We start from the raw sequence: 24,380 nt of genomic DNA, 5'->3' as shown, positions 1-24,380 counted from the left end.
TATGTGAGGACTAGCATCCTGCTTGTCCTGGGATAAACAAGAAACTGGAGGGGAGTGGAGTAGATGTAATTCCATTTACAGTAGAAAATGTATGGGAAGAGCTGGAGAAACAAAGTGGACAAAGCCATGGGGCCTGATGAAGTTCATCCCACGATACTGAGGGAGCTCGGAGATGTGCTGGTGAGTCCGCTGTGTGACCTGTTCAATAGATCCCTAGAAACGGGAGTGGTACCGAGTGATTGGAGAAGAGCGGTGGTGGTCCCGCTTTACAAGAGTGGGAACAGAGAAGAGGATGGTAACTACAGACCAGTTAGCCTCACTTCGGTGGTGGGAAAAGTAATGGAGTCGCTGTTGAAAGAGAGAATAGTTAACTATCTACAGTCGGGAAAATTGCTGGACTAGAGGCAGCATGGATTCACCAGGGGAAGATGCTATCAGACAAATCTGATTGACTTTTTTGACTGGGTAACCAAGGAATTGGATCAAGGAAGAGCACTCGATGTCATCTACTTGGATTTCAGCAAAGCCTTTGATACAGTCCCGCACAGGAGACTGGTGAATAAAATGAGAAGCTTAGGAGTGAGTGCCGAGGTGGTGGCCTGGATTGCAAACTGGTTGACGGACAGAAGACAATGTGTGATGGTAAATGGAACTCTCTCTGAAGAGAGAGAGGTTTTAAGCGGTGAACCGCAAGGATTGGTATTGGGACCGGTCCTGTTCAATATCTTTGTGAGCGACATTGTGGACGGGATAGAAGGTAAGGTTTGTCTTTTTGCGGACGACACTAAGATCTGCAACAGAGTGGACACACCGGAAGGAGTGGAGAGAATGAGACAGGATTTAAGGAAGCTGGAAAGAGTGGTCGAAGATATGGCAGCTGAGATTCAATGCCAAGAAGTGCAGAGTCATGCATATGGGGAGTGGAAATCCGAATGAACTGTATTCGATGGGGGGAGAAAGGCTGACGTGCACGGAGCAGGAGAGAGACCTTGGGGTGATAGTGTCTAATGATCTGAAGTCGGCGAAACAATGTAACAAGGCGATAGCTAAAGCCAGAAGAATGCTGGGCTGCATAGAGAGAGGAATATCGAGTAAGAAAAGGGAAGTGATTATCCCCTTGTACAGGTCCTTGGTGAGGCCTCACCTGGCATACTGTGTTCAGTTCTGGAGACCATATCTCCAAAGAGACAGAGACAAGATGGAGGTGGTCCAGAGAAGGGCGACCTAAAAGGTAGATGGTGTTCATCAAATGACTTATGAGGAGAGACTGAAGAATCTAAATATGTACACCCTGGAGGAAAGGAGGAGCAGAGGTGATATGATACAGACTTTCAGATACTTGAAAGGTTTTAATGATCCAAAGACAACGACAAACTTTTTCCTTCGGAAAAAAAATCAGCAGAACCAGGTGGTCACGATTTGAAGCTCCAGGGAGGAAGACTCAGAACCAATGTCAGGAAATATTTCTTCACGGAGAGGGTGGTGGATGCCTGGAATGCCCTTCCGGAGGAAGTAGTGAAGACCAAAACTGTGAAGGACTTCAAAGGGGCGTGGGATAAACACTGTGGATTCATAAAGTCTAGAGGATGTGAATGAAGACTGGGTGGTTCGCGGGAATGACGGCTACTACCTGGAGATAATACCCTTATTCAATAAACATACACACGGTTAATGCGACTCCAACATTGCTCTAAGCTTCAACGACAAGAGGAATGTGGAAAAAAGGATTTGCATTCACAAAAAGTGGGGAGTAGCTTGCTTGTTACGGCGGTTATATGCCCAAACCAAATAAGCCTGATACTTCACTTTCAATGCATATCCAGCATAGCTCTCTGCTTCAACGACAGGGGAGAAAGACTGATACTTCACGCATATTCAGCATAACTCTCTGCTTCAACGGCAGGGGGAATGAAGAAAAGTGGATCTATATACAGACAACAACCAACAAGGACTGAATTATTTATTCTGGGTAAACAAATAAGCATGGGTGTAGCTTGCTTATTGCGGCGGTTACTACCCTTAACTAATTAAGCTAGATATTTCACTTAGATGCAGTTCCAACAGTGTTCTCTACATTAATGGTGGGGGTGGAAGGGAAATAGAACCAAAAGGTTACTAAGAACCAAGAGTAACAGATAAGTATGAGAAAAAAAAAAAGTGTGAAGCTTGCTGGGCAGACTGGATGGGCCATTTGGTCTTCTTCTGCCGTCATTTCTATGTTTCTATGTTTCATTTCTATGTAACAGGTGTTCTCCCAGGACAGCAGGATGGTAGTCCTCACATATGGGTGAATAGCAAGCTACAGGCTGAGTCATAAGTATGAGGCCAAGCAGCACCGAACAACTGGAGTGCTGTTGGCAAGGATGAGGCGGCCTGAAATTCACAGCGGGTTGAGGTAGGACGAGTTGGGTTCCTACACTGGAAACAAATTTCTTAGGATAGACTGGCCAAAGATGGAATCCTGTCGCCCAGCCTTGTCCAGGCAGTAGTGAGCTGTGAAGGTGTGGAGAGAGCTCCATGTCGCAGCCCTGCAGATGTCAGCAATCGGTACTAAACGGTAGTGTGCTACTGACGTTGCCATTGCTCTGACTGAGTGTGCCTTCACTTGTCCCCCTGTGTGGGAAGGCCTGCTTGCTGGTAACAGAATGCGATGCAGTCTGCCAACCAGTTTGACAGTGTTTGCTTGCCCACCGCATTCCCAAGTTTGCTCTTATCAAAAGAGACAAAGAGTTGGGTGGACTTCCTGAGGGTTGTAGTGCGGTCTAAGTAAAACACAAGAGCACGCTTACAGTCCAAGGTGTGGAGAGCTCGCTCACCAGGGTGAGTGTGAGGTCTTGGAAAGAAAGTGGGCAAGACTATGGACTGATTTAAATGGAAATCAGTTACCACCTTAGGAAGGAATTTAGGGTAAGTGCGGAGAACCACCCGGTCATGGAGGAACCTTGTGTAGGGTGAGTAGGTCACAAGGGCCTGTAACTCACTCACTCTGTGAGCAGATGTGATGGCTACTAGGAAAAGGACTTTCCATGTAAGGTATCTGAGTTCGCAGGAGTGCAAGGGATCAAAAGGTGTGTGCATGAGCCGTGCAAGTATGACATTGAGGTTCCATGCCACGATCGGTGGCTGTAGAGGAGGCTTAAGCTGTACTAAGCCTCTCATGAAGCGACTCACCAAGGGTTGAGCCGTTATCGGGGCATCCCCAATTCCTTGATGGTAAGCAGAGATGGCAGTAAGGTGCACTCGGATAGATGTCTGGAGACCAAATTCCGAGAGGTGCCAGAGATAATCCAACAGACTCGATGTGGGGCAAGAAAAAGGATCCAAGTCCTTTTGTGTGCACCACAAGGTAAATCTCTTCCATTTAGAGCGGTAGGATTTCCGCGTGGAAGGCTTCCGTGAAGCTACTAGGTCTTGAGATACGTCACTTGAAAGGTTGAGTGGTTGTAGTATCAGCCTTTCAATATCCAGGCCGACAGAGAGGTGCCCAGGCGAATAGGGTCCTGGACAGAAAGGTCGCAAAGTATGGGAAACCAAATTTGGAGCAGCCAGTAGGGTGCTATGAGAATCATTAAGCCGCGGTCCTGTTGTAGCTTCACGAGAGTCTTGCTATTAGCGATTGGAGGATATGCATAAAGCAGGCCTTTGTTCCAGGGTCGGGCAAAGGCATCCCTGGCTGATGCATGCTGGTCCCTGTGCAGGGAGCAGAAGCTTTCCACTTTGTGGTTCTGACTGAACGCAAAGAGATCAATGGTCGGATGACCCCACCGGTGGAAGATTCTGCTCGCAACCAAGGGATCCAGAGACCATTCGTGGGGCTGGAAACGTCAGCTGAGGTGGTCCGCCAGTGCATTCTGTATGTCCTCTAGATAAGTGGCTCACAGAAGAATGGAATACGACAGGGCCCAGGTCCAAATCTGTGCCGCCTCCCGGCAAGGCAGATAAGAGCCCGTGCCCCCGTTTCTTCAGGTACCACATTGCAATTTGGTTGTCTGTTTCAATCAGGACAACTTTGTTGGACAGGTAATCCTGAAATGCATAAAGGGCGTACCGCATCGCTCGAAGCTCCAGAAAGTTGATTTGATGGGTCGCTTCGGCTTTTGTCCAAATCCCTTGAGTTTGAAGGCCTTGGACGTGGGCTCCCCAACCTAGGTTGGAGGCGTCCGAAGTTAAGGTCACCTGAGGAACCGGTTGCTGGAAAGAAAGATCCACTTGTAAGTTGGCTTTGTGTGTCCACCAGGCAAGGGGACAAGACGAAACTGGAGGGTTATGTATACCATAGACGACAGTGGCTGAGTAGCTTGTCGCCACTGGAATTTCAGAGTCCATTGGGTCACTCTCATGGCAAGGCGTGCCATACGATGACATGAACAGTTGATGCCATGTGGCTGAGCAACCTGAGTAGCTGGCCAGTTGAGGCTCTTTTTCGATGGCAGATAAAGCTGGCAAGGTTGGACAGCATAATCGCACGGTCGTTGGGTAAAAATGCTCTGGACAGTGTCGTGTCTAGGTCTGATCCTATAAAGGAGAGAAGATGAGACGATGTCAATTGGGATTTGGGGTAATTTATTAGAAATCCTAATGAGTTTAGAAGCTTTATGGTGAGAACGAGACTGTCGAGGGCTCCTTGTTTTGTCTGGCTTTTTATGAGCCAGTCGTCCAGGTATGGAAAAACGTATATGCCTCTGCTGTTTAACTGCACAGTCCAGACTGCCAGGCACGTCATAAAGACTCGAGGCACCGAAGCTAGGCCGAATGGTAGTACCTTATATTGATAGTGACTGCGGCCCACCACAAATCGCAGATATTTGCGATGAGGAGGGGAGATCGCAATATGGGCATATGTGTCTTGAAGGTCCAGAGAGCAGAGCCAATCCCCTTGTTGAAGTAGAGGAAGCATGGTGCCCAGGGATACCATCCTGAACCGTTCCTTGCAAATAAATGTATTCAAGGCTCGGAGGTCCAGAATAGGCCTGAGGCCACCAGTCTTTTTTGGAATAAGGAAATATCTGGAGTACAATCCTTTTCCCTGCTGATTCGGTGGAACTGGTTCCACGGCTCGACCGACAGAAGGGTTGAGAGCTCTGACTCGAGTTTTCCTGTGTGGTCGTCCCAACTCCAGGATGGATTGGGTGGCAAGTCCAGGGGTATTTTGAAACATTTAGACGGTAACCATGGGTTACGATGGACAGTACCCACTAGTCCGTGGTGATTGGATGCCAATTTGTTACAAAGTGGCACAGGCAGGCCCCACCCCCACTGGAATATGGCTGCTGCTCTCTGGGAAAGAGTCAAAATCCAGACGCAGGGCCAGCCTGTGGAGCTGGCTGTGGTCTAGATGTTCTAGTTTGGCACGCATGTTCCCTCTGAGGTGCCCAAGCCGGTTGTGCACAGGATGCAGAAGGGTAATATCTGCAAGGCCTGTAGAATTGTTTCTTGGGTTCTCTATGCGGGCCACGGAGGGAACATCTGGGGAAAGAGTTGACAACTGGTGCAGGGTTTCATGATGGTCCTTTAACTGGGCCACTGAGTTCTTATCCCCGAACAGGTTGTCTCCAGTACAGGGTAGATCTGCCAGTTTGTCTAGCACTGATGTCCACTGCCAAGTCTCTGGATGCTGTTTCAAAAGAATCGTAGGCAGTTCTGACTTAATGTTTACCTGCTTCCATTCCTTTTTGTAGGATGGAGGACAAGGCTACTTGTTGTTGCTGTGGTAGTGTCTCCGCAATCTCTTGGACTTGTTTCCAGAGATTTCTATTATATTAAGTCATGTATAGTTGATATGCTGCAATTCGCGATATCAACATGGACCCTTGTAAAATCCTTTGTCCCAACGCATCCAATGCTTTCTATTCCTTACCAGGAGGGGCAGAAGAATGGTGGTCACAACTGTTTAGCCTTTTTCTGAGCTGATTCCACAACTACAGAGTGGTGGGGCAACTGACTCTTTTGAAAACCTGGGGCTTGTTGAACCAGGTAGGTAGCATCTGTCTTTCTATTGACTGGGGGTACCGTACCTGGATGTTCCCACAGGTGGTGCATGAGGTCCAAAAGAACTTCATGTACCGGTATTGCCATTATTTCTTTTGGAGCATCTACAAATTGTAAGACCTCCAACATTTTATAGTCTCAGACATCTCTTTGACAAAACTGGCAAAGGAGAGGTCTTCTGGAGGAGATCTTCGCCTTTCCTCCAGCGGTGAAGGCTGTGAGAGTAGGTCCTCAGATGTCCGTGATGAATCACCTGAGGATGAATCACCCTATGGATTATAGGGACTTTCACCTTCTCCCAGTGGAGCTCCTAATGGAGGAAGCATGCCAAAGCCGAGAGAGCGGGAAGGCATTGATGAATGTGGCCCTTGGCATCGATGGAATCAGCGCTGGCATCTATGGAATCGGGGCAGATGAGGTGCGCTTGGGTACCGGTAGCCCCGATGGCCCTGGCATGGGCTCCGGCATCGATGGTAACCGTGGAGGGACGTGGCTGGGAATCTATCCTTCCTCCTCCGACAAACCCAGTACTGGAATCAGGACCTGCGGAGGCCTCGATGGATGACTCGATGTCACCATGTCCGGTGGCAGAGGAGTCGATAAGGCACCGATGAGCATATCGAGGCACTCGAGGAGTGGTGCCAGGGGATGGTATGGGGGACCCATGGAGGCTTGGTGCCCGGCACCGGTATTGGTGGGGAACGCCTAGGGGTCCTGGGTCCAGAGGAGTATGGGGACTCCTCTCCCCGGACCCTCTTTGCAGGTGGCTTGATGGAAGTTGATGCCACTGCGATATCGGTGCCGGCACCAGTCGGGGTTGCCCGTCGGTGCCAGTGACGATGTTTCCCTTGGTGCTCAGTCCCATCTTTCCCCAGCACCAAGGACAATGACACCAATGTCCTCGATTGAGTCGGTGACGGATAGTCACTCTGTCCACGGTGCTCCTGGCGAATCGTCTCCGAGGTCAATGGACCCTCCACGGTGGGTGGCGCTTGAATTGGCGTCGATGGAGCAGTTTGTTTTGAAGCAAACAACTGCTCCATTTTGTCCAGGTGAGCGCGACGGCTATTGGGGGTCATTTGTGCACAACTAGGGCATCGATGAACGTTATGCGAGGGGCCTAAGCACAAAACACATACTTCATGCGGGTCCATTATGGACATGGTCTTCGGACACTCGGGACATTTTCTAAACCTGGTCACCATGTTAAAATTTGGCGGACGCACGATCGGTGATCGTCTGGCACCGAAGCGGTAAGCCGCCGGGAACCAACTGCAAGTACCGGAAAAAACACTTGCCGAGTGTCGGAGGGAATGGAGTGCGATGGGGGACCCTGCTGAGGGATTTTTTGAGAAGATAAACTTCAAATAGTTCTGTGAGGAAAGTTGTGAGAAATTTTTCACAGAGCTCCTAAACCGCGAAGCAACTGATGTGCGGAAAAAAAAAGAGAATGAAGGGGGCCCCCTGCTGGCTGCATGGTTAGTGGCATGCTGAACATGCTCAGTGTGCCAGTCAAAGTTCTAGAAACTTTGACAAAAGTGTTCCGAGACAGGGCTCCATCTGATGATGTCACCCGTATGTGAGGACCACCATCCTGCTTGTCCTGAGAGAATGTAAGTTTACCTGCATTTAGGGAAGGAAATTTTATAAAAGCCCATTTCCATGGGTAAAATACTGTTTTACTAGTGGAAAAGGTTTTAAAAATTACTCTTCCTATGCACATAAGGATTTTTGGATTCTAGTTCTTCCCCTGGCTTTCTGAAAATCCCTGAGCAAGTTGCTTCATTGTACCATTCAGTGGTTTATTTCTACTCAGATTATTCTTTTTTGCCTTCAGATGTTGTCATTGTACAAGGACATGCACTAACACCTCTGAAAGGAAACTGATATTTTCTTTACTTGAAAAATATCTATACATTTTCAATGAATATTCTAGAATAATCATGGAAAGACTATTCTATCCTAAAACACAGATAACATCAATAATTTTTGTTTGCCAATACAGAGTCTTTGAAGCTGTGTATATCTTTTAAAGGATCAACAGAAAGATGTTGTAATAAAGGAACTTTCGAGACTTCATGGGCTTCTTCAGATTATTACAATTCCACATTACTGTCTTCATACATTTATCCTTCAGTTTTTGAAAACTAAAAATCTTCAGGCAGTAATGGTGGTAGGGTGGGGAGGGGGGAAGTGTCATGCATACTCAACAAATATAGAATCTATACCTCTTTGCAATATTGTGCTAGAATATCATTGAATTTCTTCATCATCTGCTTATTGATGGCCTCCCGGGAGCGAATATGTTTAAATTTCAAAAGCATGTCAAAAGCTGCCTCTGCAGATCGAAGGGTCTTAAATGACTCATCTATGAAGTTTTTGGCTTCTCCTTCAATAGCCTGTTAAGGAAAGGAAACAAGTCAAGATATAACAGGGTTGTTTTTTGGGTTGGTTTTTTTTTAACTGAATGCTTGTCCTACCCAAGCTGGAGGGAAAATGAGGTTTGCAAATAGAAAAAAACCCCAATAAATCTTGTTCTTAATAATATACCAACAGAAGGTAATCCATTTATTCTTGATAAGTAATATTTATCGATAGGATACTGAAATGAAACATGAACTTGTAGCAAATAATTATAAAGAAAGCAAAGTTGCTTATCTGTAACAGGCGTTGTTTGTGGACAGCAGAACAAACAACTATACAAGATGAGTGATGACATCTGATGGTGTGAAGTCAGTTCTTATTCTCTGCTGACCCAGAAACTTCTTCAAGTTCCTTCTGGGCATGCATGCAGCGCCCACACTAATGCAGCCGCGCACCTCTCCCACAGTCCATTTCCTAGATTGTCTTCAACTTCCTGGGAAGAAAGGAGGAATTGTGTGGCTGTTTGTTCTGCTGTCCACAGAGATCACTTGTTACAGGTGAGCAATTTTGCTTTCTTTGTAGACAAGCAAAACAAATGAGCACACAAGATGAGACTCCCAGGTTAAGAGTTGCTCTGTTTTATCTTTTACTTTTTTTTTTGCAACCCATAATTATTTTAGCAGGAAGTTGTTTATAAATGTTTATAAATGTTACTGAGCACACAGAACCCAAATTTACTGTCTTCAAAAGACTCTTGCTCTGCCAGGAGTGAGCAAATTTTTTGAGCCATGGCCCCCCACTTCCATCCATACAATTTGTTGGGTACCCAACTCCTCCCACCAACGTTGGGTTACACACATACAAAATACACACACACAAAATGGGATCCTGGATTCCTGGCGTAGTGTCAAAGTCTATCATCAACCAATCATCTGTTGAACCGTTTACCAAATAGCAGGCAATCACACTGCCAGTCAGAAGCTCAAAATTCCAGTTTTGATTCTCTTCAAGTTGCTGAAAGGAGCAATCAGATACACACAAAACATAAACATAGGCAGATACCATAGTACATCCAGGTAGGCACCTCACAATAATAGCAGCACAAACTCCTTCCACTGTTAGACACATTGTAAACTAACACAAAATCCTGCAAAAAAGACATTCAAAATCTATACAGCAAACCTATCATAATGTAACAGTAGTAACACCAAGGATTCAAACAACACAAATCCTACCTGTGCAAAAGTAGCACTGTAACTATTATACTGAGTCCCAGAATACCAATACATCACCTACTGGAGAAACAAAACAAACCTAATTGCTATAGATCACTATACAGACTCTATATACTAGCAGAATATCTCAACTTGATCACATGCACAGAGCAGAGCAGAGCCTCACCAAATACAGAATAAGGGATCACAAATTAGAACCAGCAATATGTAGACAAAAACTGAAATGGAAACCCCAAGAAGCCAGACTCTGTCTACAGTGTAACAATGGAAAAACAGAACTACCATTGCTCATTTATTCATTTATTTATTTATTTAAGAATTTTTTTATAGCGATATTAGTCGAAACATCATATCGGTTTACAGTGGAACAAAAGAATGGAAAATACATTGAACAGGGAGGGGGAGAGGGGGTACAAGAACCAATAGGAAGCATGGAAGGATCAAAAACGGGCACAAGGCAACAAAGCAACATGGAAACCAATGCAATACAATTAAAACAATTAATATATTTATAAAATTAAATTAAAATTAAAAAACATAACTATATACAGGGATTGGGTGAAGACAGGGGGCATGGGGCACGATTGGGCAGGGAAGCTCTTAATTGTTCGGGGGGTAAGCTTGTTTGAATAACCAAGTCTTTAGTTGGGATCTGAATTTCAAGGGGCATGATTCTAGCCTGAGGTTGGATGGGAGTGCGTTCCAGTGCGTAGGGCCGGCAATGGAAAAGGCCCGATCTCTCATGGAGGAAAGGTGTGCCTTCTTTAGGGATGGCACATGGAGGGTCCCTTTGTTGGGGGTTCTAGTAGGGCGATTAGAGCATGCGAGACGGAGAGGATGATCAAGCCAGTCTGAGTTGTGTGTGAAAATGGCTTTGTGGGTAATGGTAAGGGTTTTGAAGAGTATGCGGGATGATACCGGGAGCCAATGAAGGCCTTTGAGGATAGGGGTGATATGGTCGTATTTACGTGCATTGGAGATGGTTCTGGCTACTGCATTTTGCAGCATTTGAAGAGGTTTTATGGAGGAGTAGGGTAAGCCAAGGAAGAGGGAGTTACAATAGTCCAATTTAGAAGAGAGTGTGGCTTGGATGACAGTGCGGAAATCACTGGGGTGCAGTAAGGGTTTTACTTTTTTCATGACATTGAGTTTGTAAAAACCCTCCTTGAGGATTGTGTTGATGTGTTTCTTGAGGTTCAATTGCTGGTCGATCTGTACCCCGAGGTTTCTGGCATGGTGCAGTGATGGAAGGGTGTTGTAGGCAGGGTCGTTTGCAATGGAGGGTTTGATAGGGAGATGTTGGGAAATAAGGAGTAGTTCCGTTTTGGATGTATTTAGAGCCAGGTGGAGGTTTGTAAGTAAGGTATTGAAGTCTCCGAGGCAGTTCCCCCAGAATTCAAGTGCCTTAGTTAATGAGCCCTGAATGGGTATGACGATTTGCACGTCGTCAGCATAAAGATAGAATTTAAGGCCGAGGTCTGTTAAAAGTTGGCAGAGCGGGGTGAGATAGATGTTGAAGAGAGTAGATGAGAGGGAGGAACCTTGAGGGACTCCCTGTGAGAGGGAATGGTGGGAGGATTCTGCATTGCCTATCTTAACTGAGAATTGCCTGTTGGAGAGATAGGAGGTGAACCACACAGGAGTGCAGAGCCAGATAGGCCAATGTCAGATAGACGGGAGAGGAGGTGCTTATGGTTTATGGTGTCGAAGGCTGCCGAAATGTGTAGCAGGGCCAGGAGGTAGCAGTGTCCTTGGTCCATGCCTCGAATGAGGTAGTCAGTGAGGGAGAGAAGGAGGGTCTCTGTGTTGAGGTGTTTACGGAAACCGAATTGTGAGGAGTGAAGTATGTTATTCGTCTCAAGGTAGTCCACTAATTGGGAGTTGACGACCTTTTCCATAATTTTAGAGATGAGAGGGAGATTGGAGATGGGGCGAAAGTTGGAGGGGTCCTTGGGGTCTAGTGAGGGTTTTTGAGCAGTGGTTTAACAACTGCGTGCTTGAGAGGGTCGGGGACAATGCCTGAGGAGAGAGAGGAGTTAATGATGTCAGTGATGGGTTTAGCAATGGTGTCAGGTATCAGGAGGAGGGCTTTGGTGGGGATAGTGTCTGAGGGATGGGTCGCAGGTTTGATCTTTTTAAGGATGGATGCAATTTCAATGGAAGAGACAGTGTCAATGGAGTTAAAGGTAGCAGAGTTAGTGCATGTGCTAGCAGAGGGTGGATGGGTATTAGGGGGAAATCTGAGGAGGATGTTAGCAACTTTATTATGAAAGTAGAGGGCCAGTTCCTCACATTTGCTACTGGCTTCATTGTCTTCAATAGCAGGGGGCGTAGCCTTAGTGAGATTGGATACATAGGAGAAGAGGGCTTTTGGGTTGTATTTGTAGTCATGTATCCTTGATGCGTAGAAGTCACGTTTGGCTTTCAGGGTGGAGAGTCTGTAAAGATGTAGCGAGGATTTGAAAGTGGACACCTTTTGATGAGTTGGGTCTTTACGCCAGGCTCTTTCTTTTGTCTGAGGTCGTTTTTCATTTGCCTTAAATCAGCGGAGTACCAAGGTTTTTGATTTTTTGCGGAGGGGTTCAATTCACGTCTGGTGATGGGGCAGAACTTATCAGCAATGTCAAGGGTGAGTTTGTTCCAAGATTTGAGGGCAGCATCTGGGGTAGAACAGTCAAGTGTGGGCATGGATCCAGCAAAGGCTGAGATGAGATCCTCGCTGGGGCAGGATTTTCTAAAGATGATTCAGGTACTGGTGGAGGGGTTGTGCAAATTGGATGACTTTATAGATAGGGAGGTTTTAATGATGGAATGGCCGAACCATGGGACTGGGATGCATGAAGGCATGCTGGAGGAGTGGATGCTGGTGTTAATGAAAATAAGATCGAGGGTGTGTCCTGCTTTGTGGGTGGGAGAGGAGATGATTTGCCTATAGCCCATGGCATCAAGTGAGTTGAGGAAAGCTTCACAGGACGAGGAGCGAGGGGAGGCATCAACATGGAGGTTAAAGCCTCCTAGAATTATGGCAGGGGCTTCAATGTTGATATTGCTGGAAATGAATTCGATCAGTGGTGAGGGGTTCAGCTCTATGAGATCAGGGGGGGGCATATACGATGCAGATCTGGAGATCATTGGATTTGTACAGCCCAATCTCAAGTCTGTGGGGGGTGTCCATGGTTACAGGTTTGAGATTTATGTGTTTTTTAACAGCTAGGAGGCCACCACCGCGTTTCTTGGGTCTCGGGATAGTGAAGATGTCATAGGTGTGAGTGGGTAGCTGATTGAGAAGCACAATATCTGTGTCTGAGCCATTTCTCTGTGATGGCGCAGATTTCTGGCTTGCAGTTGACTAGTAAGTCGTTGAGTATTTCGGGTTTTTTGGTGAGTGACTGGGCATTTAGCAGAACAATGGATAGTGTTGTGAGTCCTAGGAGTTGAGTGAGCGGGCAGATGAGGATGGGGAGAAGGGAATTGCGTTGGATGGCCGAATTGTGACAGGTGGGGTGGGGTGGTCTGCGTGTAGGGTAGTGGATACGCAGGATGGGAAAGCCAGAATTGCATGCCATTGTTGAGGCTAGGTGGGAGACGGTCAGGGTAGTTGGCAGCAGTGTAGGTCGGTACGGCGCTTGTATCTAAAGTAAGTCTCTTAGGCCGGAAAAGGAAAGTACAGAGGTGCATACAATATAAGAGTAAAGGGGGTAGTTATTGGGTGGTGGACAGATATCGACGAAGGGTAGAGGTGGCACCCAGGGAGGAAGGAGAGAGGAGTGGTGAAGGAGAGGGGCAAACCTGGGGGGGTGGGGGAGGGGAGGACGGTAGGGTACCCAAAGATAGGGGTAACGGCCTTACAGCGTAAAAACTTGAGACAGCATCACAGTGCAGAACAGTCATACAGTACAATGTAGTATTAATACTGCAGTAATACAATACAGTGAAAAGGAGAAGGTTGCGGTGCGAGGATGAGACCACGGTAAATACAAATATAGAGCGAGGAGGATCTCAGCAGTTCAACAGTAGATGTTGCAATAAAGCAATTGGGGGGAGGAGGGGAGCAAAATGGAAATGGAGTTACAAAGCCTTAGGAGATTAGTTAAGGTCAGTGGCATAAAATAGGATTGGAGGTGAAGTGAGGGGTGCACAAAGGGGCGCACTAAGGGGCAGGCCCCTTAGTCGCGCTCCTTTGGCGCGAGACGCCAGGTGCTGGGTGCTCAATATAGAGGGTCCTCCGGGACCGGATGTGATGTGCGCCAGGGGCAGTCCTCAGGGCGTCTCGGGCCGGGTGCAGGAGGTAGGCCGGAGGTGGATCGCGACGTGGCGGGCTCGGACCCCGATGGATCACCCCGCCGATAGCGTCGAGCCGGTCGTGTGGGGCCGCAGGACAAGGTCGGGTCAGCGGCGGCTGCGAAAGGGGAAATCCCAAGCCCCTGCAGCTTACTTTAAAAGGTTCTCCCGGACCGGATGTGATGTGTGCCGGGGGCGGTCCTCAGGGCGTCTCTGGCCGGGTGCAGGAGGTAGGCCAGAGATGGATCGCGGTGTGGCGGGCTTGGACCCCGATGGGTCACCCCGCCGATAGTGTCGAGCCGGTCACGTGGGGCCGCGGGACGAGGTCAGGTCAGCGGCAGCTGCGAAAGGGGAAATCCCAAGCCCCTGCAGCTTACTTTAAAAGGTCCTCCTGGACCGGATGTGATGTGCGCCAGGGGCGGTCCTCAGGGCGTCTCGGGCCAGGTGCAGGAGGTAGGCCGGAGGTGGATCGCGGCGTGGCGGGCTCGGACCCCAATGGGTCACCCCACCGATAGCGTCGAGCAGGTCGCGTGGGGCCACGGGACGAGGTCGGGTCGGCGGCGAAACCCCAAGAAGGCAGACTCTGTCTACAGTGTAACAATGGAAAAACAGAACTACCAATGTTCATAAAACAATAAAATCAAGAAACATAAAACATCAATTATAATAGTAGAATCATATTAATAAAAGAATAGATATTTCAAAACTATTTACAAATAAACATCATCTATTAAAGTAATTTTTTTAAAAATTTCCCAAGCACCAATAAAATATTTCAAAACAACAGACACATCAAATAACCCTTAACAATTAAAACTATGGATGAAAAAAGCCCCTGTTGTCCATATCTGTGAACTCTTAAAGCCAGATTTTAAAAGGCCTGCACGCGTAAATCCCAGGGTTTATGCATGTGGCTGGGCCTTGTGCGTGCCGCATGAATTTTCAAAGGGGTCCGGCCACGCATGTAAAGCCCGGTACGCACACAAGTGCTGGGCCTCTTTAAAGGGGTGGGCCATGCCAAGACAGCGCCATTGAACACTGTCCTGAAGACTTGCATGTCGGCCCTGAAGTAAGTTGCAAAACAAACAAACAAAAAAAAATAGATTGGTACGGTTTAGGGCAGTGATGGCAAACTCCAGTCCTCGAATGCCACAAACAGGCCAGGTTTTCAGGATATCCACAATAAATATGCATGAGATAGATTTGCATACATTGGAGGCAGTGCATGCAAATCTTTCTCATGCATATTCATTGTGGATATCCTGAAAACCTGGCCTGTTTGTGGCACTCGAGGACTGGAGTTCACCATAGGAAAATTAGTTCTTACCTGATAATTTTCGTTCCTGTAGTACCAAGGATCAGTCCAGACAGTAGGATTATGTCTCCCTTCCAGCAGGTGGAGTCAGAGGTCAAAGTTCTAAGCACCTCCCATATCCCAGGGTGCCTCCTGCAATCCTCCAGTATTTTGAATAACAAAGCAGAAACTCATGAATAAGGATAATCAATGACTAGATCAACGATATATATGAATAGAACAAATACATAACCTGAAAAAAAATAACGTAACAATATTCAGAGCTTCTTAAATCATTGCATAGGAAAAATATAAAAAGGAAATCAAAATAAGAAATTAACAGTATTTAATAGCGAACTCTCCGGAAAAAAACTGGGCGGGCGTCTGGACTGATCCTTGGTACTACAGGAACGAAAATTATCAGGTAAGAACTAATTTTCCTTTCCCTGTATGTACCAGGATCAGTCCAGACAGTAGGGATGTACCAAAGCTGCCCTAAACAGGGTGGGATCCGGAGAGTCCCGCCTTCAGCACACTACTGCCGAAAGAGTCGACGTCTGGAGCGCGAACGTCCAAACGATAATGTTTGGCAAAAGTGTGCAAAGATTTCCAAGTCGCCGCTCTACAAATTTCTTGAGATGAGACACAATGACTCTCGGCCCAAGACGCCGCCGCCTGAGAGCGTATCGAATGTGCCTTGAGACCATCAGGAACTGAACGACCGTTACAAATGTATGCCGAAGCAATGGCTTCCTTCAACCACCGTGCAGTGGTAGCCTTAGAAGCCTGATAGCCCTTCTTAGGACCGCTCCATAAAACAAAAAGGTGGTCAGAAAGACGAAAGACATTAGTGATCTCTAAATAACGTAAAAGCACTCGGCGGACATCAAGTCTTTTTAAGTCTCGTGATTGAGAAGAAGATTTATCCAAATCTGGGAAGGCTGGCAATTCAACAGATTGATTGAGATGAAAAGATGAAACCACTTTGGGTAAAAAGGATGGTACTGTGCGCAATGATATACCTGAATCTGAAATTCTCAAGAAAGGCTCACGGCAAGACAATGCCTGAATTTCTGAAATGCGTCTAGCAGAACAAATTGATACGAGAAACACTGCCTTGAGCGTTAAGTCCTTCAAAGTTATTCGCTTAAGGGGTTCAAAAGGAGGAGCACAAAGACTACGGAGAACCAAATTCAGATTCCATGATGGACAGATAGCCCGGATTGGTGGTTTCAAATGTTTGGCTCCTTTGAGAAGACGGACAACATCCTGATGCATAGCAATAGACACACCATTCTCCTTACCTCGTAAACAGCCTATTGCCGCAACTTTGAACGCAGAGCGAATTATAAGCCAAACCCTTTTTTAAACCGTCATGTAAAAAAGCCAAAATGTCTACAACTATAGCTTTGCGCGAAGACAACCCGGACTTACTACACCAAGCATCAAATACCTTCCATACTCTAACATAGGTGAGAGAAGTAGAAGGTTTTCTCGAACTAAGCATGGTGGTAATGACTGAGTCTGGACAGCCTTTCTTTTTTAATTGCCTCCTTTCATAAGCCAGGCCACTAGACAAAAATGAAACGCCTGGTCGAAATATTCTGGACCCTGTTGAAGGAGGTTGTTGAGGTGGCCTAGCCGGACTGGACCGTCGATCGCTAAGTTGATGAGATCCGCATACCATGGTCTGCGAGGCCATTCTGGAGCGACGAGAATCACCGGACCTTCGTGGGATTCTAATCATCTCACGACTTTTCCTATTAGTGGCCATGGGGGAAACACATAAAGAAGGATGTCTTTGGGCCAAGGTAGAACCAAGGCATCCACCCCTTCCGCTCCATGTTCTCTCCTTCGACTGTAGAACCGAGCCGCTTTTGTAGTGACACGGGTAGCCATCAGATCTAACCTGGGTGTCCCCCACCTTTGAATGAGAATGTTCATTGCCTCCCAGAAAGTTCCCACTCTCCAGGATCTAGATACTGACGACTGAGGAAGTCTGCTTGAACATTGTCTACTCCTGTTATGTGCGATGCCGCTAGACGGCGGAGATGAGATTCGGCCCAGGTCATTAACATGTCTGCTTCTATGGCGACGGAGCGACTTTTTATGCCGCCTTGCCTGTTGATGTACGCTACCGTCGTGGCATTGTCGGAGAGAACCCTCATCGACTGATGTTGAATAAGTGGTAGAAATCTGCGGAGTGCTAGTCGTACCGCTCTGGTTTCCAAACGATTGATAGGCCACTTGCTGTGAAGCTGGTCCACCGACCTTGTGTCGAATGTGACTGGCATACAGCTCCCCAACCGAAAAGGCTGGCATCCGTTGTCACTAATATCCACTGAGGAGGCTCCAGGTCCATTCCTTCCTGCAAGTGACGTGGTATCAACCACCAATTTAAACTGGACCGAGCCGTCTCCAGAAGGGGTAGAGGAAGATGAAACTCCTTTGACTTGGGGGTCCCACCTGGAAAGCAACGCCCTTTGCAAAGGTCTTAGATGTGCAAAAGCCCAGGGAACCATGTCCAGAGTAGATGCCATAGAACCAAGAACCTGTAAATAATCCCATACCGTGGGTAAATTTAGATCCAAAAGCAGACGGACTTGAGACATCAATTTGATCATCCGGTCCTGTGAAAGAAAAACCTTTCCCACAGCCGTATCGAATCGAGCACCCAGAAACTGCAAAACTTGCGTCGGGACTAGATGACTTTTCTTGAAGTTGACTACCCAACCAAGTATATGAAGAAGATGCAGAACCTTTTGGATCGCTAGTTTGCAAAGAGTCTTTGACTTCGCTCGAATGAGCCAATCGTCGAGATAGGGATGAACCAATATCCCTTCTCATCTGAATGCTGCTGCAACTACCACCATTACCTTGGTAAACACTCGAGGCGCAGTTGCTAGACCGAATGGAAGAGCCCGAAACTGATAGTGTTCGCCCAATACCATGAAACGAAGATATCTCTGGTGGGATTCTTGAATTGGTATATGTAGATAAGCTTCTGACAGATCTAAAGAAGCCAAAAATTTGTTTTTGTGGACGGCCGCAATGACTGATCTCAAGGTCTCCATACGGAAATGAGGAACCCGAAGTGACTTGTTTACTTCCTTCAAGTCTAATATTGGACGAAATGTTTCCTTTCTTTTTGAGAACAATGAAATAAATGGAGTAACGACCGTTCGATATTGGGACAGAGGAACCGGAACAATAGCTCCTAGATCCTGCAACCGATGTAAGGTTTGACGAACAAGTTGCTGCTTTAGAAGAGAACCGCTTGGAGATACTAGAAACAGATCCTTTAATGGGGGTGCAAATCCAAAGCGTAGCCTTGTTTTATAATATTGAGTACACAATTGTCTGAGGTAATTTTGACCCATTCCCTGTGAAAACATGAGAGACGTCCTCCTATTTCTGGCACCAAGGAATGGGCTGGCGCACCTTCATTGTGGAGATTTGGAGGATGGAAAAATTTGGGAGCTGTTAGAATGGTGAGGCCGTCTCCCACAAAAGGAATGGGCCCAAACCTGAGCCCTTGAAAGCTGTTGACGTGTAGAAAAAATTGGAATTCTACCAGTACGGAATCTTCTCTGGCCCCAAAAACGGCCTCTAAAGGAATTGAACGAACGATAGGAACAAGGTTTATCCTCTGGTAATTTATAAACTTTATTATCTCCCAAATCTTTAATGAGCTGCTCTAACTCTTTCCCAAAGAGTAATGATCCTTTAAATGGAAAAGAACCCAAGCAAGATTTGGAAGTTGCGTCAGCTGCCCAATGACGAAGCCAAAGAAGCCTCCTTGCAGAAACTGCAGAAGCCATAGTACGAGACAAAGTACGTAACAAGTCATATAAAGCATCAGCAGTGTATGCTACTGCTGATTCTAAACGATTGGCTTGTTCAAGTTCTGCTGACGGCAAATCCTGAGAGGTAAGTAACTGTTGGACCCACCTAAGAGTTGCCCTCTGCATTAGACTACTGCACACCGCCGCCCAAACACCTAAAGCGGATACCTCAAAGATACACTTAAGAAGAACCTCAAGTTTTCTATCCTGAAAATCCTTTAGTGCAGTGCCTCCAGTTACTGGAATTGTGGTGTGCTTAGCAATAGCAGAAACTGCAGAATCAACCTGAGGGACCTTTAACAAATCCAAAAATTCTTGTGGAAGTGGATAAAGTTTATCCATAGCTCTAGTAACCTTAAGACCAGCTTCTGGGAAATCCCATTCTCTAGTAAGCAACTGTTAAAGCTTAGGATGAAAAGAAAAGGATTTAGGCGGAGCCCTAATCCCTGCGAGAACAGGATCCCCAGGAGTGGAATCCGTTACTGGTTGTGGTGCTGGAATTGCCAGTTCCTCTAGTACAAAAGGAATAAGAGGATCTAACTCCTCTTTGTGAACAATCGCAGTACTTGGGGATCATCCCCTTCCACCAGCGCTGATCCCATAAGCTCTTCATCAATAATATCAGCTGATGATCCAGAAGTGGGTCTTGTAAGTCAGGATCCTGACCCATATTAATTAAATATGACATAGTTTCCTCTGCATGCTTAGGAATATTAGCAGAGGGTGGCTGATTACCTTCTGTATCTGCTGTAGCCTCCAAATATGCCTTATGCATAAGCAAAATAAATTGTGATGAAAATGGCTGCTTTAATACCCCCCCCCGAGGGTGAAGAAGGTTGAATATTATCATTTTCGTTCAAACTAGAGTGCTCTGGGGCTAAAATAGGAGGTGATAAACATTCAATGTGCTCCCCTCCGTCTGACCGCGAGCCAACGCGATCGTCGTTTAAATTCAAAATGGCCGCCGCTGCCCCACGATTCGGAGACGGGGCCGTTATAGGTAAGGAAATCAGCTGTGAAGCATTTAAATCGTGCGTACGCGGCAACTGCCGTTTTCTTCCAGTAAGAGGTAGCTCAGATGGCCCTTCACCGCCAGAAACGCAGCGAAAGCACAGACTGTCTCTGGAGAGCCGTGCTGCCGGCTCTCCACAGGCAGAACAGCGACAACCGTGTGGCATAACAAAAAAAAAATTAATAAGTAGCTCTGAAAAAAAAGAAAGGCTTGAAATAAATTTGTCTTGTGTCCTTCCCAATATTAAAATTTGCCTTGAACTTAACAGTTTTTTGTTTTTTTGTTTTTTAAAACTGCTATACAGTTAATGGAGCTTTCTCTTCAGGGGAATGAAACCTCCCTGGAAATCAACAAAAAATCTCTAAGCTCCCTTCAGAGGCATATAAACTTCTCTGGCACTGAAAGGGGGAGGGACTGGCCCCACCGGTAAATCCCCTCTTTGCCCGGGAATAATTAAAGTCTTCCGGGTGTCAAGGCCAACGGACACAGCATCAAATTAATTCTAAATTCTTTTTTTTTTTTTTTTTAAACATAAGAAGATCTAGTCAAAGATCAGCCAGGGACAAAAAACTCCCTTCACTACAAATAAAGGTAAATTTACTCAGCTGACCAAAGTAACAGGACCGCAGGGGATGTCTTCCTTCACCTGCTGGAGTCAGAGGAATACTGGAGGATCGCAGGAGGCACCCTGGGATATGGGAGGTGCTTAGAACTTTGACCTCTGACTCCACCTGCTGGAAGGGAGACATAACCCTACTGTCTGGACTGATCCTGGTACGTACAGGGAACACTGGTTTAGGGGGTGGGGAGGAGAGGGGAAGAGGGAAGGAGTTTAGGTAGGGGGGTAGGTAGGGGGGTAGGTAGGTTCCCTCCCAGTCCGCTGCTTAATTGGAGTGGACTGGGAGGGAACTGAGGAAGGCCCTACTGCGTCACCGCGCAGAAGGTGCAAAAAAGTCCCGTCCCCCCCTTGCGCCAGTCACCTAATTTTAAAATATCCGTGCGCCGGGGCATGCATGTTATAAAACCTACCCTTACTTTCCAATCACACTGAGATTGTCAAGGATTAGGGGAGCACACAAACTTTATCCTCTCTCTCTCACACACACATACTCCCATGTTCATTTTCACACATGCACTGTCCCAATCACATACATACATGCTCTCATACACACCCACAAATTCTCATACGCAGACCTTCTAAGACCCTCTCTCCCCCCCAGCCAGGCACCTATTCATTATCGCACACACACAGGCAGGTACCCAGGCAGGTACCCATTCATTTTCACTCACACATACAGACCCCCCAGGCAGGCACTGAAGATCCAAAAATGGTATCATGTCTAGTGAGAAGATCCAACCTATAATGCCTTGCAAATGACCCGAAAGAAGTCCATGTGTTGCTTTATAAATCTCCACTAGTCTTACTGAGCTTCTTTCGGTCCACGATGAAGCCTGTGCCCGTGTTGAATGGACCTTAATAATTTTAGGTAACATGCTACCCTGCAATAAATAAGCTGAAGAAATGGCATTTTTTAACCATCTAGCAATCGAAGTCTTTGAAGCAAATTCTCCCTTTCATGGTCCACAATAAAGAACAAACAATCTCTCAGACTTACAAAAATCCTTAGTTTTCTCAAGGTAAAGCTAAGCATCTCTTAACATCCAGAAATGTTAATGAGTCCAAATCTTCCTTACACTCCTTCTTGTTAAAAGCAGATAGATTATGCTTGTAAAAGGTATAAACTGATAATAAAAAAAAAAAGAAAAGAAAAAGCAGGTAGAACAAAACATTAATATGAAAAGCATAAGAACATAAAAACATAAGAAACTGCCATGCTGGGATGCTGGGTCAGACCAAGAGTCCATCAAGCCCAGCATCCTGTTACCAACAGAGGCCAAACTAGGCCACAAGAACCTGGCAAGTACCCAAACACCAAGAAGATCCCTTGCTACTGATGCAATTAATAGCAGTGGCTATTTCCTAAGTAAACTTGATTATAGCAGTTAATGGACTTTCTCCTCCAAGAACTTATCCAAACGTTTTTTTGAACCCAGCTATACTAACTGCACTAACCACATCCTCTGGCAACAAATTCCAGAGCTTAATTGTGCGTTGAGTGAAAAAAGAATTTTCTCCGATTAGCCTTAAATGTGCTACTTGCTAACTTCAAGGAATGCCCCCTAGTCCTTCTACTACCTTAGGTAGAAAAGAAGGAACTGGCCTCAAAATAACCAAATTTTTTGTAAATCTCAAGAAAGGGGATTGACATGCAAGGCCTGTAACTCAGAAATTCACCTTGCAGAAGTAATTGCTACCAAAAAGACTGTTTTAAAAGTTAAATCCTTTATAGTAGCTTGACTTAAAGGCTCAAAAGAAGGTTTAGTTAACGCTTGCAAAACTATATTTAAACTCCAATGAGGAAAAAAAGATCTAATAGGAGAATGTGTATGTTTCACCCCACTTAGAAAATGGGAAATATCCCTATGGGAAGAAATCAAACTCATATTAATTTGCCCCCGAAAGCAAACAATGGCAGCTATTTGAACCTTCAAAGAATTTATTTATTTATTTGTTTGTTTTTATATACCGACATTCAACATATGCTATCACATCGGTTTACATGGAACGAGTTAAATGGGTTACATTGTAACAGGGTGTGGAACTGGGAGAACATAACAGGGGGAGAATAATTTAACAAGCTAGTAAAGGATAACTATCTCACGATCATTTAGGTATATAGACGCTTAACATTCTGCATTAATTGGGTTTCAAAATATGGCTTGAGTCTGTGGGACATTCCTGGGGGGAGGGGGGTTGATATTTTGAGTTGATAGTTGTTTCAGAGTAGACAGGCATGGGAGGGGGAGGGGGTTGGGCATTTTGAAGTGTAAGTTGGTTGGTGATTGGTGGGGGGGGGGGGGGGAGGGGGGTGTGTGAGGGGAGGAAGGAGGGAGTTTAATGCTAAAACTTTATCCAAACCACACTGTAAAAAAGTGAGAATATCCCTTATTTGTGCAATCTAATGAGATTGATGTAACTTCAAACATGGCAGACCCAGGGTATCTGGTTTACCGCAGATAGTAGCACATACAGACAAACTTTCTCTTGGTGAGAGCCACTTTTAGTGGTTCCGTAGGAATCTGATATTGCTGAACAATGCTTTCTTCAATAAAGTTCTGGTGTCTAAAAAGGCCTGCAGATGTATGACATTTTTAACTGTAGAAAGACTCACAGGAATTAAGATCTGCGCAGAAGGGATCGCATGACACAGGGAGGCCTCTGCCACCAATCCTAGGTTCGAGAGTTTCCCGGTTTCAGAGGACAAGCTACAGCATAATGTCCAGCTCCTGCACAAAATAAGCAAAGATTATTTGTTGTCATCATTGACACTCCTCGGAAGAGATCCTGACCCAGTCTATTTGATTGGGTTTCTCGGTGACAGGTCGTGCTTCCTGAGGTTTGGTGGTGAGGAGAGGATGTTGAAAGGAAGATGCTAAATGCACCAGACGATTCTTTCTCAAGACCTCTTTCTCAAGAGCGGTTCTTTCTCAAGACCTTCCCTGAAAGCGAATATCCAGACGAATTACCAAACGGATTAATTCGTCCAAGGAGTCCAGGAGATCTAGCCTTGCCAATTCATCCTTAATGGATTCTGATAATCCCTGGCGGAAATGGCTGTGAGCTATCCTCTCCCCAGCAAAGTTCAGCAGCTAAGGTTCGAAATTGCACTGCATACTCCCCCACTGAACGAGAACCCTGCCGAATTTGTAGCAAATCAGAAGCCACGGAAGCCAAACATCTCAGTTTATCAAAAAACTAGGTGAAAGTTTTTAAGGAATTGATCTAGGTAATCCAGTAACAGATCATCTCGCTCCCATAGCGGGGATGCCCACACTAAAGCTGGACCCTCCAGTAGCGAAAGAATGAACGTAACTTTTGTTTTGTTGGAGGGAAATAGCGGTGCTTGGAGTGAGAAATGCATTTTACACTAGATAATAAATTCCCTGCATTGTTGTGGATCTCCATTGAAATGAGGAGGAGGAGGAGGCAAGCAAAGAACAGCACTAGGTGAGGGGGTAGCCAGAGACGGCGGTGGGGTAGCTATGGCAAGAGTATCCATATGGGCTCTTGTCTTTCCAGAACTCTCACTTGGTCCAAAACTCCTTGTTGTTGTTGTACCTGAGAAGCCAGACCCAGGATAGCTTGTAAGGCTGTTAGATCTACTGGATCCATGGCCTAGGCAAACTGTTATGATTTGTAGATCCTAATAGAATAGAGTAACAGTCTTACCTCCAATCTGAAGGCTGACCAGAGACTGAAGGATGTTGTCAGGGGTCGAGGTCTGAACTGACCTTGATCC

At 46.1% G+C, this 24,380-nt stretch overlaps 1 protein-coding gene across 1 annotated transcript in view; it reads right to left on the bottom strand.

The window, feature by feature from the left end:
- DNAH10 (dynein axonemal heavy chain 10) overlaps positions 1-24,380 on the bottom strand; it is a 952,322-nt gene that overhangs the window by 795,071 nt on the left and 132,871 nt on the right. Inside the window, 1 exon segment of the mRNA XM_029571350.1 lies at positions 8,217-8,387. Coding sequence (XP_029427210.1) covers positions 8,217-8,387 — 171 coding nt within the window.

This window comes from Rhinatrema bivittatum, chromosome 11 (genome assembly GCF_901001135.1).
Source record: "Rhinatrema bivittatum chromosome 11, aRhiBiv1.1, whole genome shotgun sequence".
NCBI classification, from domain to species: Eukaryota; Metazoa; Chordata; class Amphibia; order Gymnophiona; family Rhinatrematidae; genus Rhinatrema; species Rhinatrema bivittatum.
The sequence above is the reverse complement of the archived record's forward strand: the minus strand, read 5'-3'. Positions and strand labels throughout refer to the sequence as shown.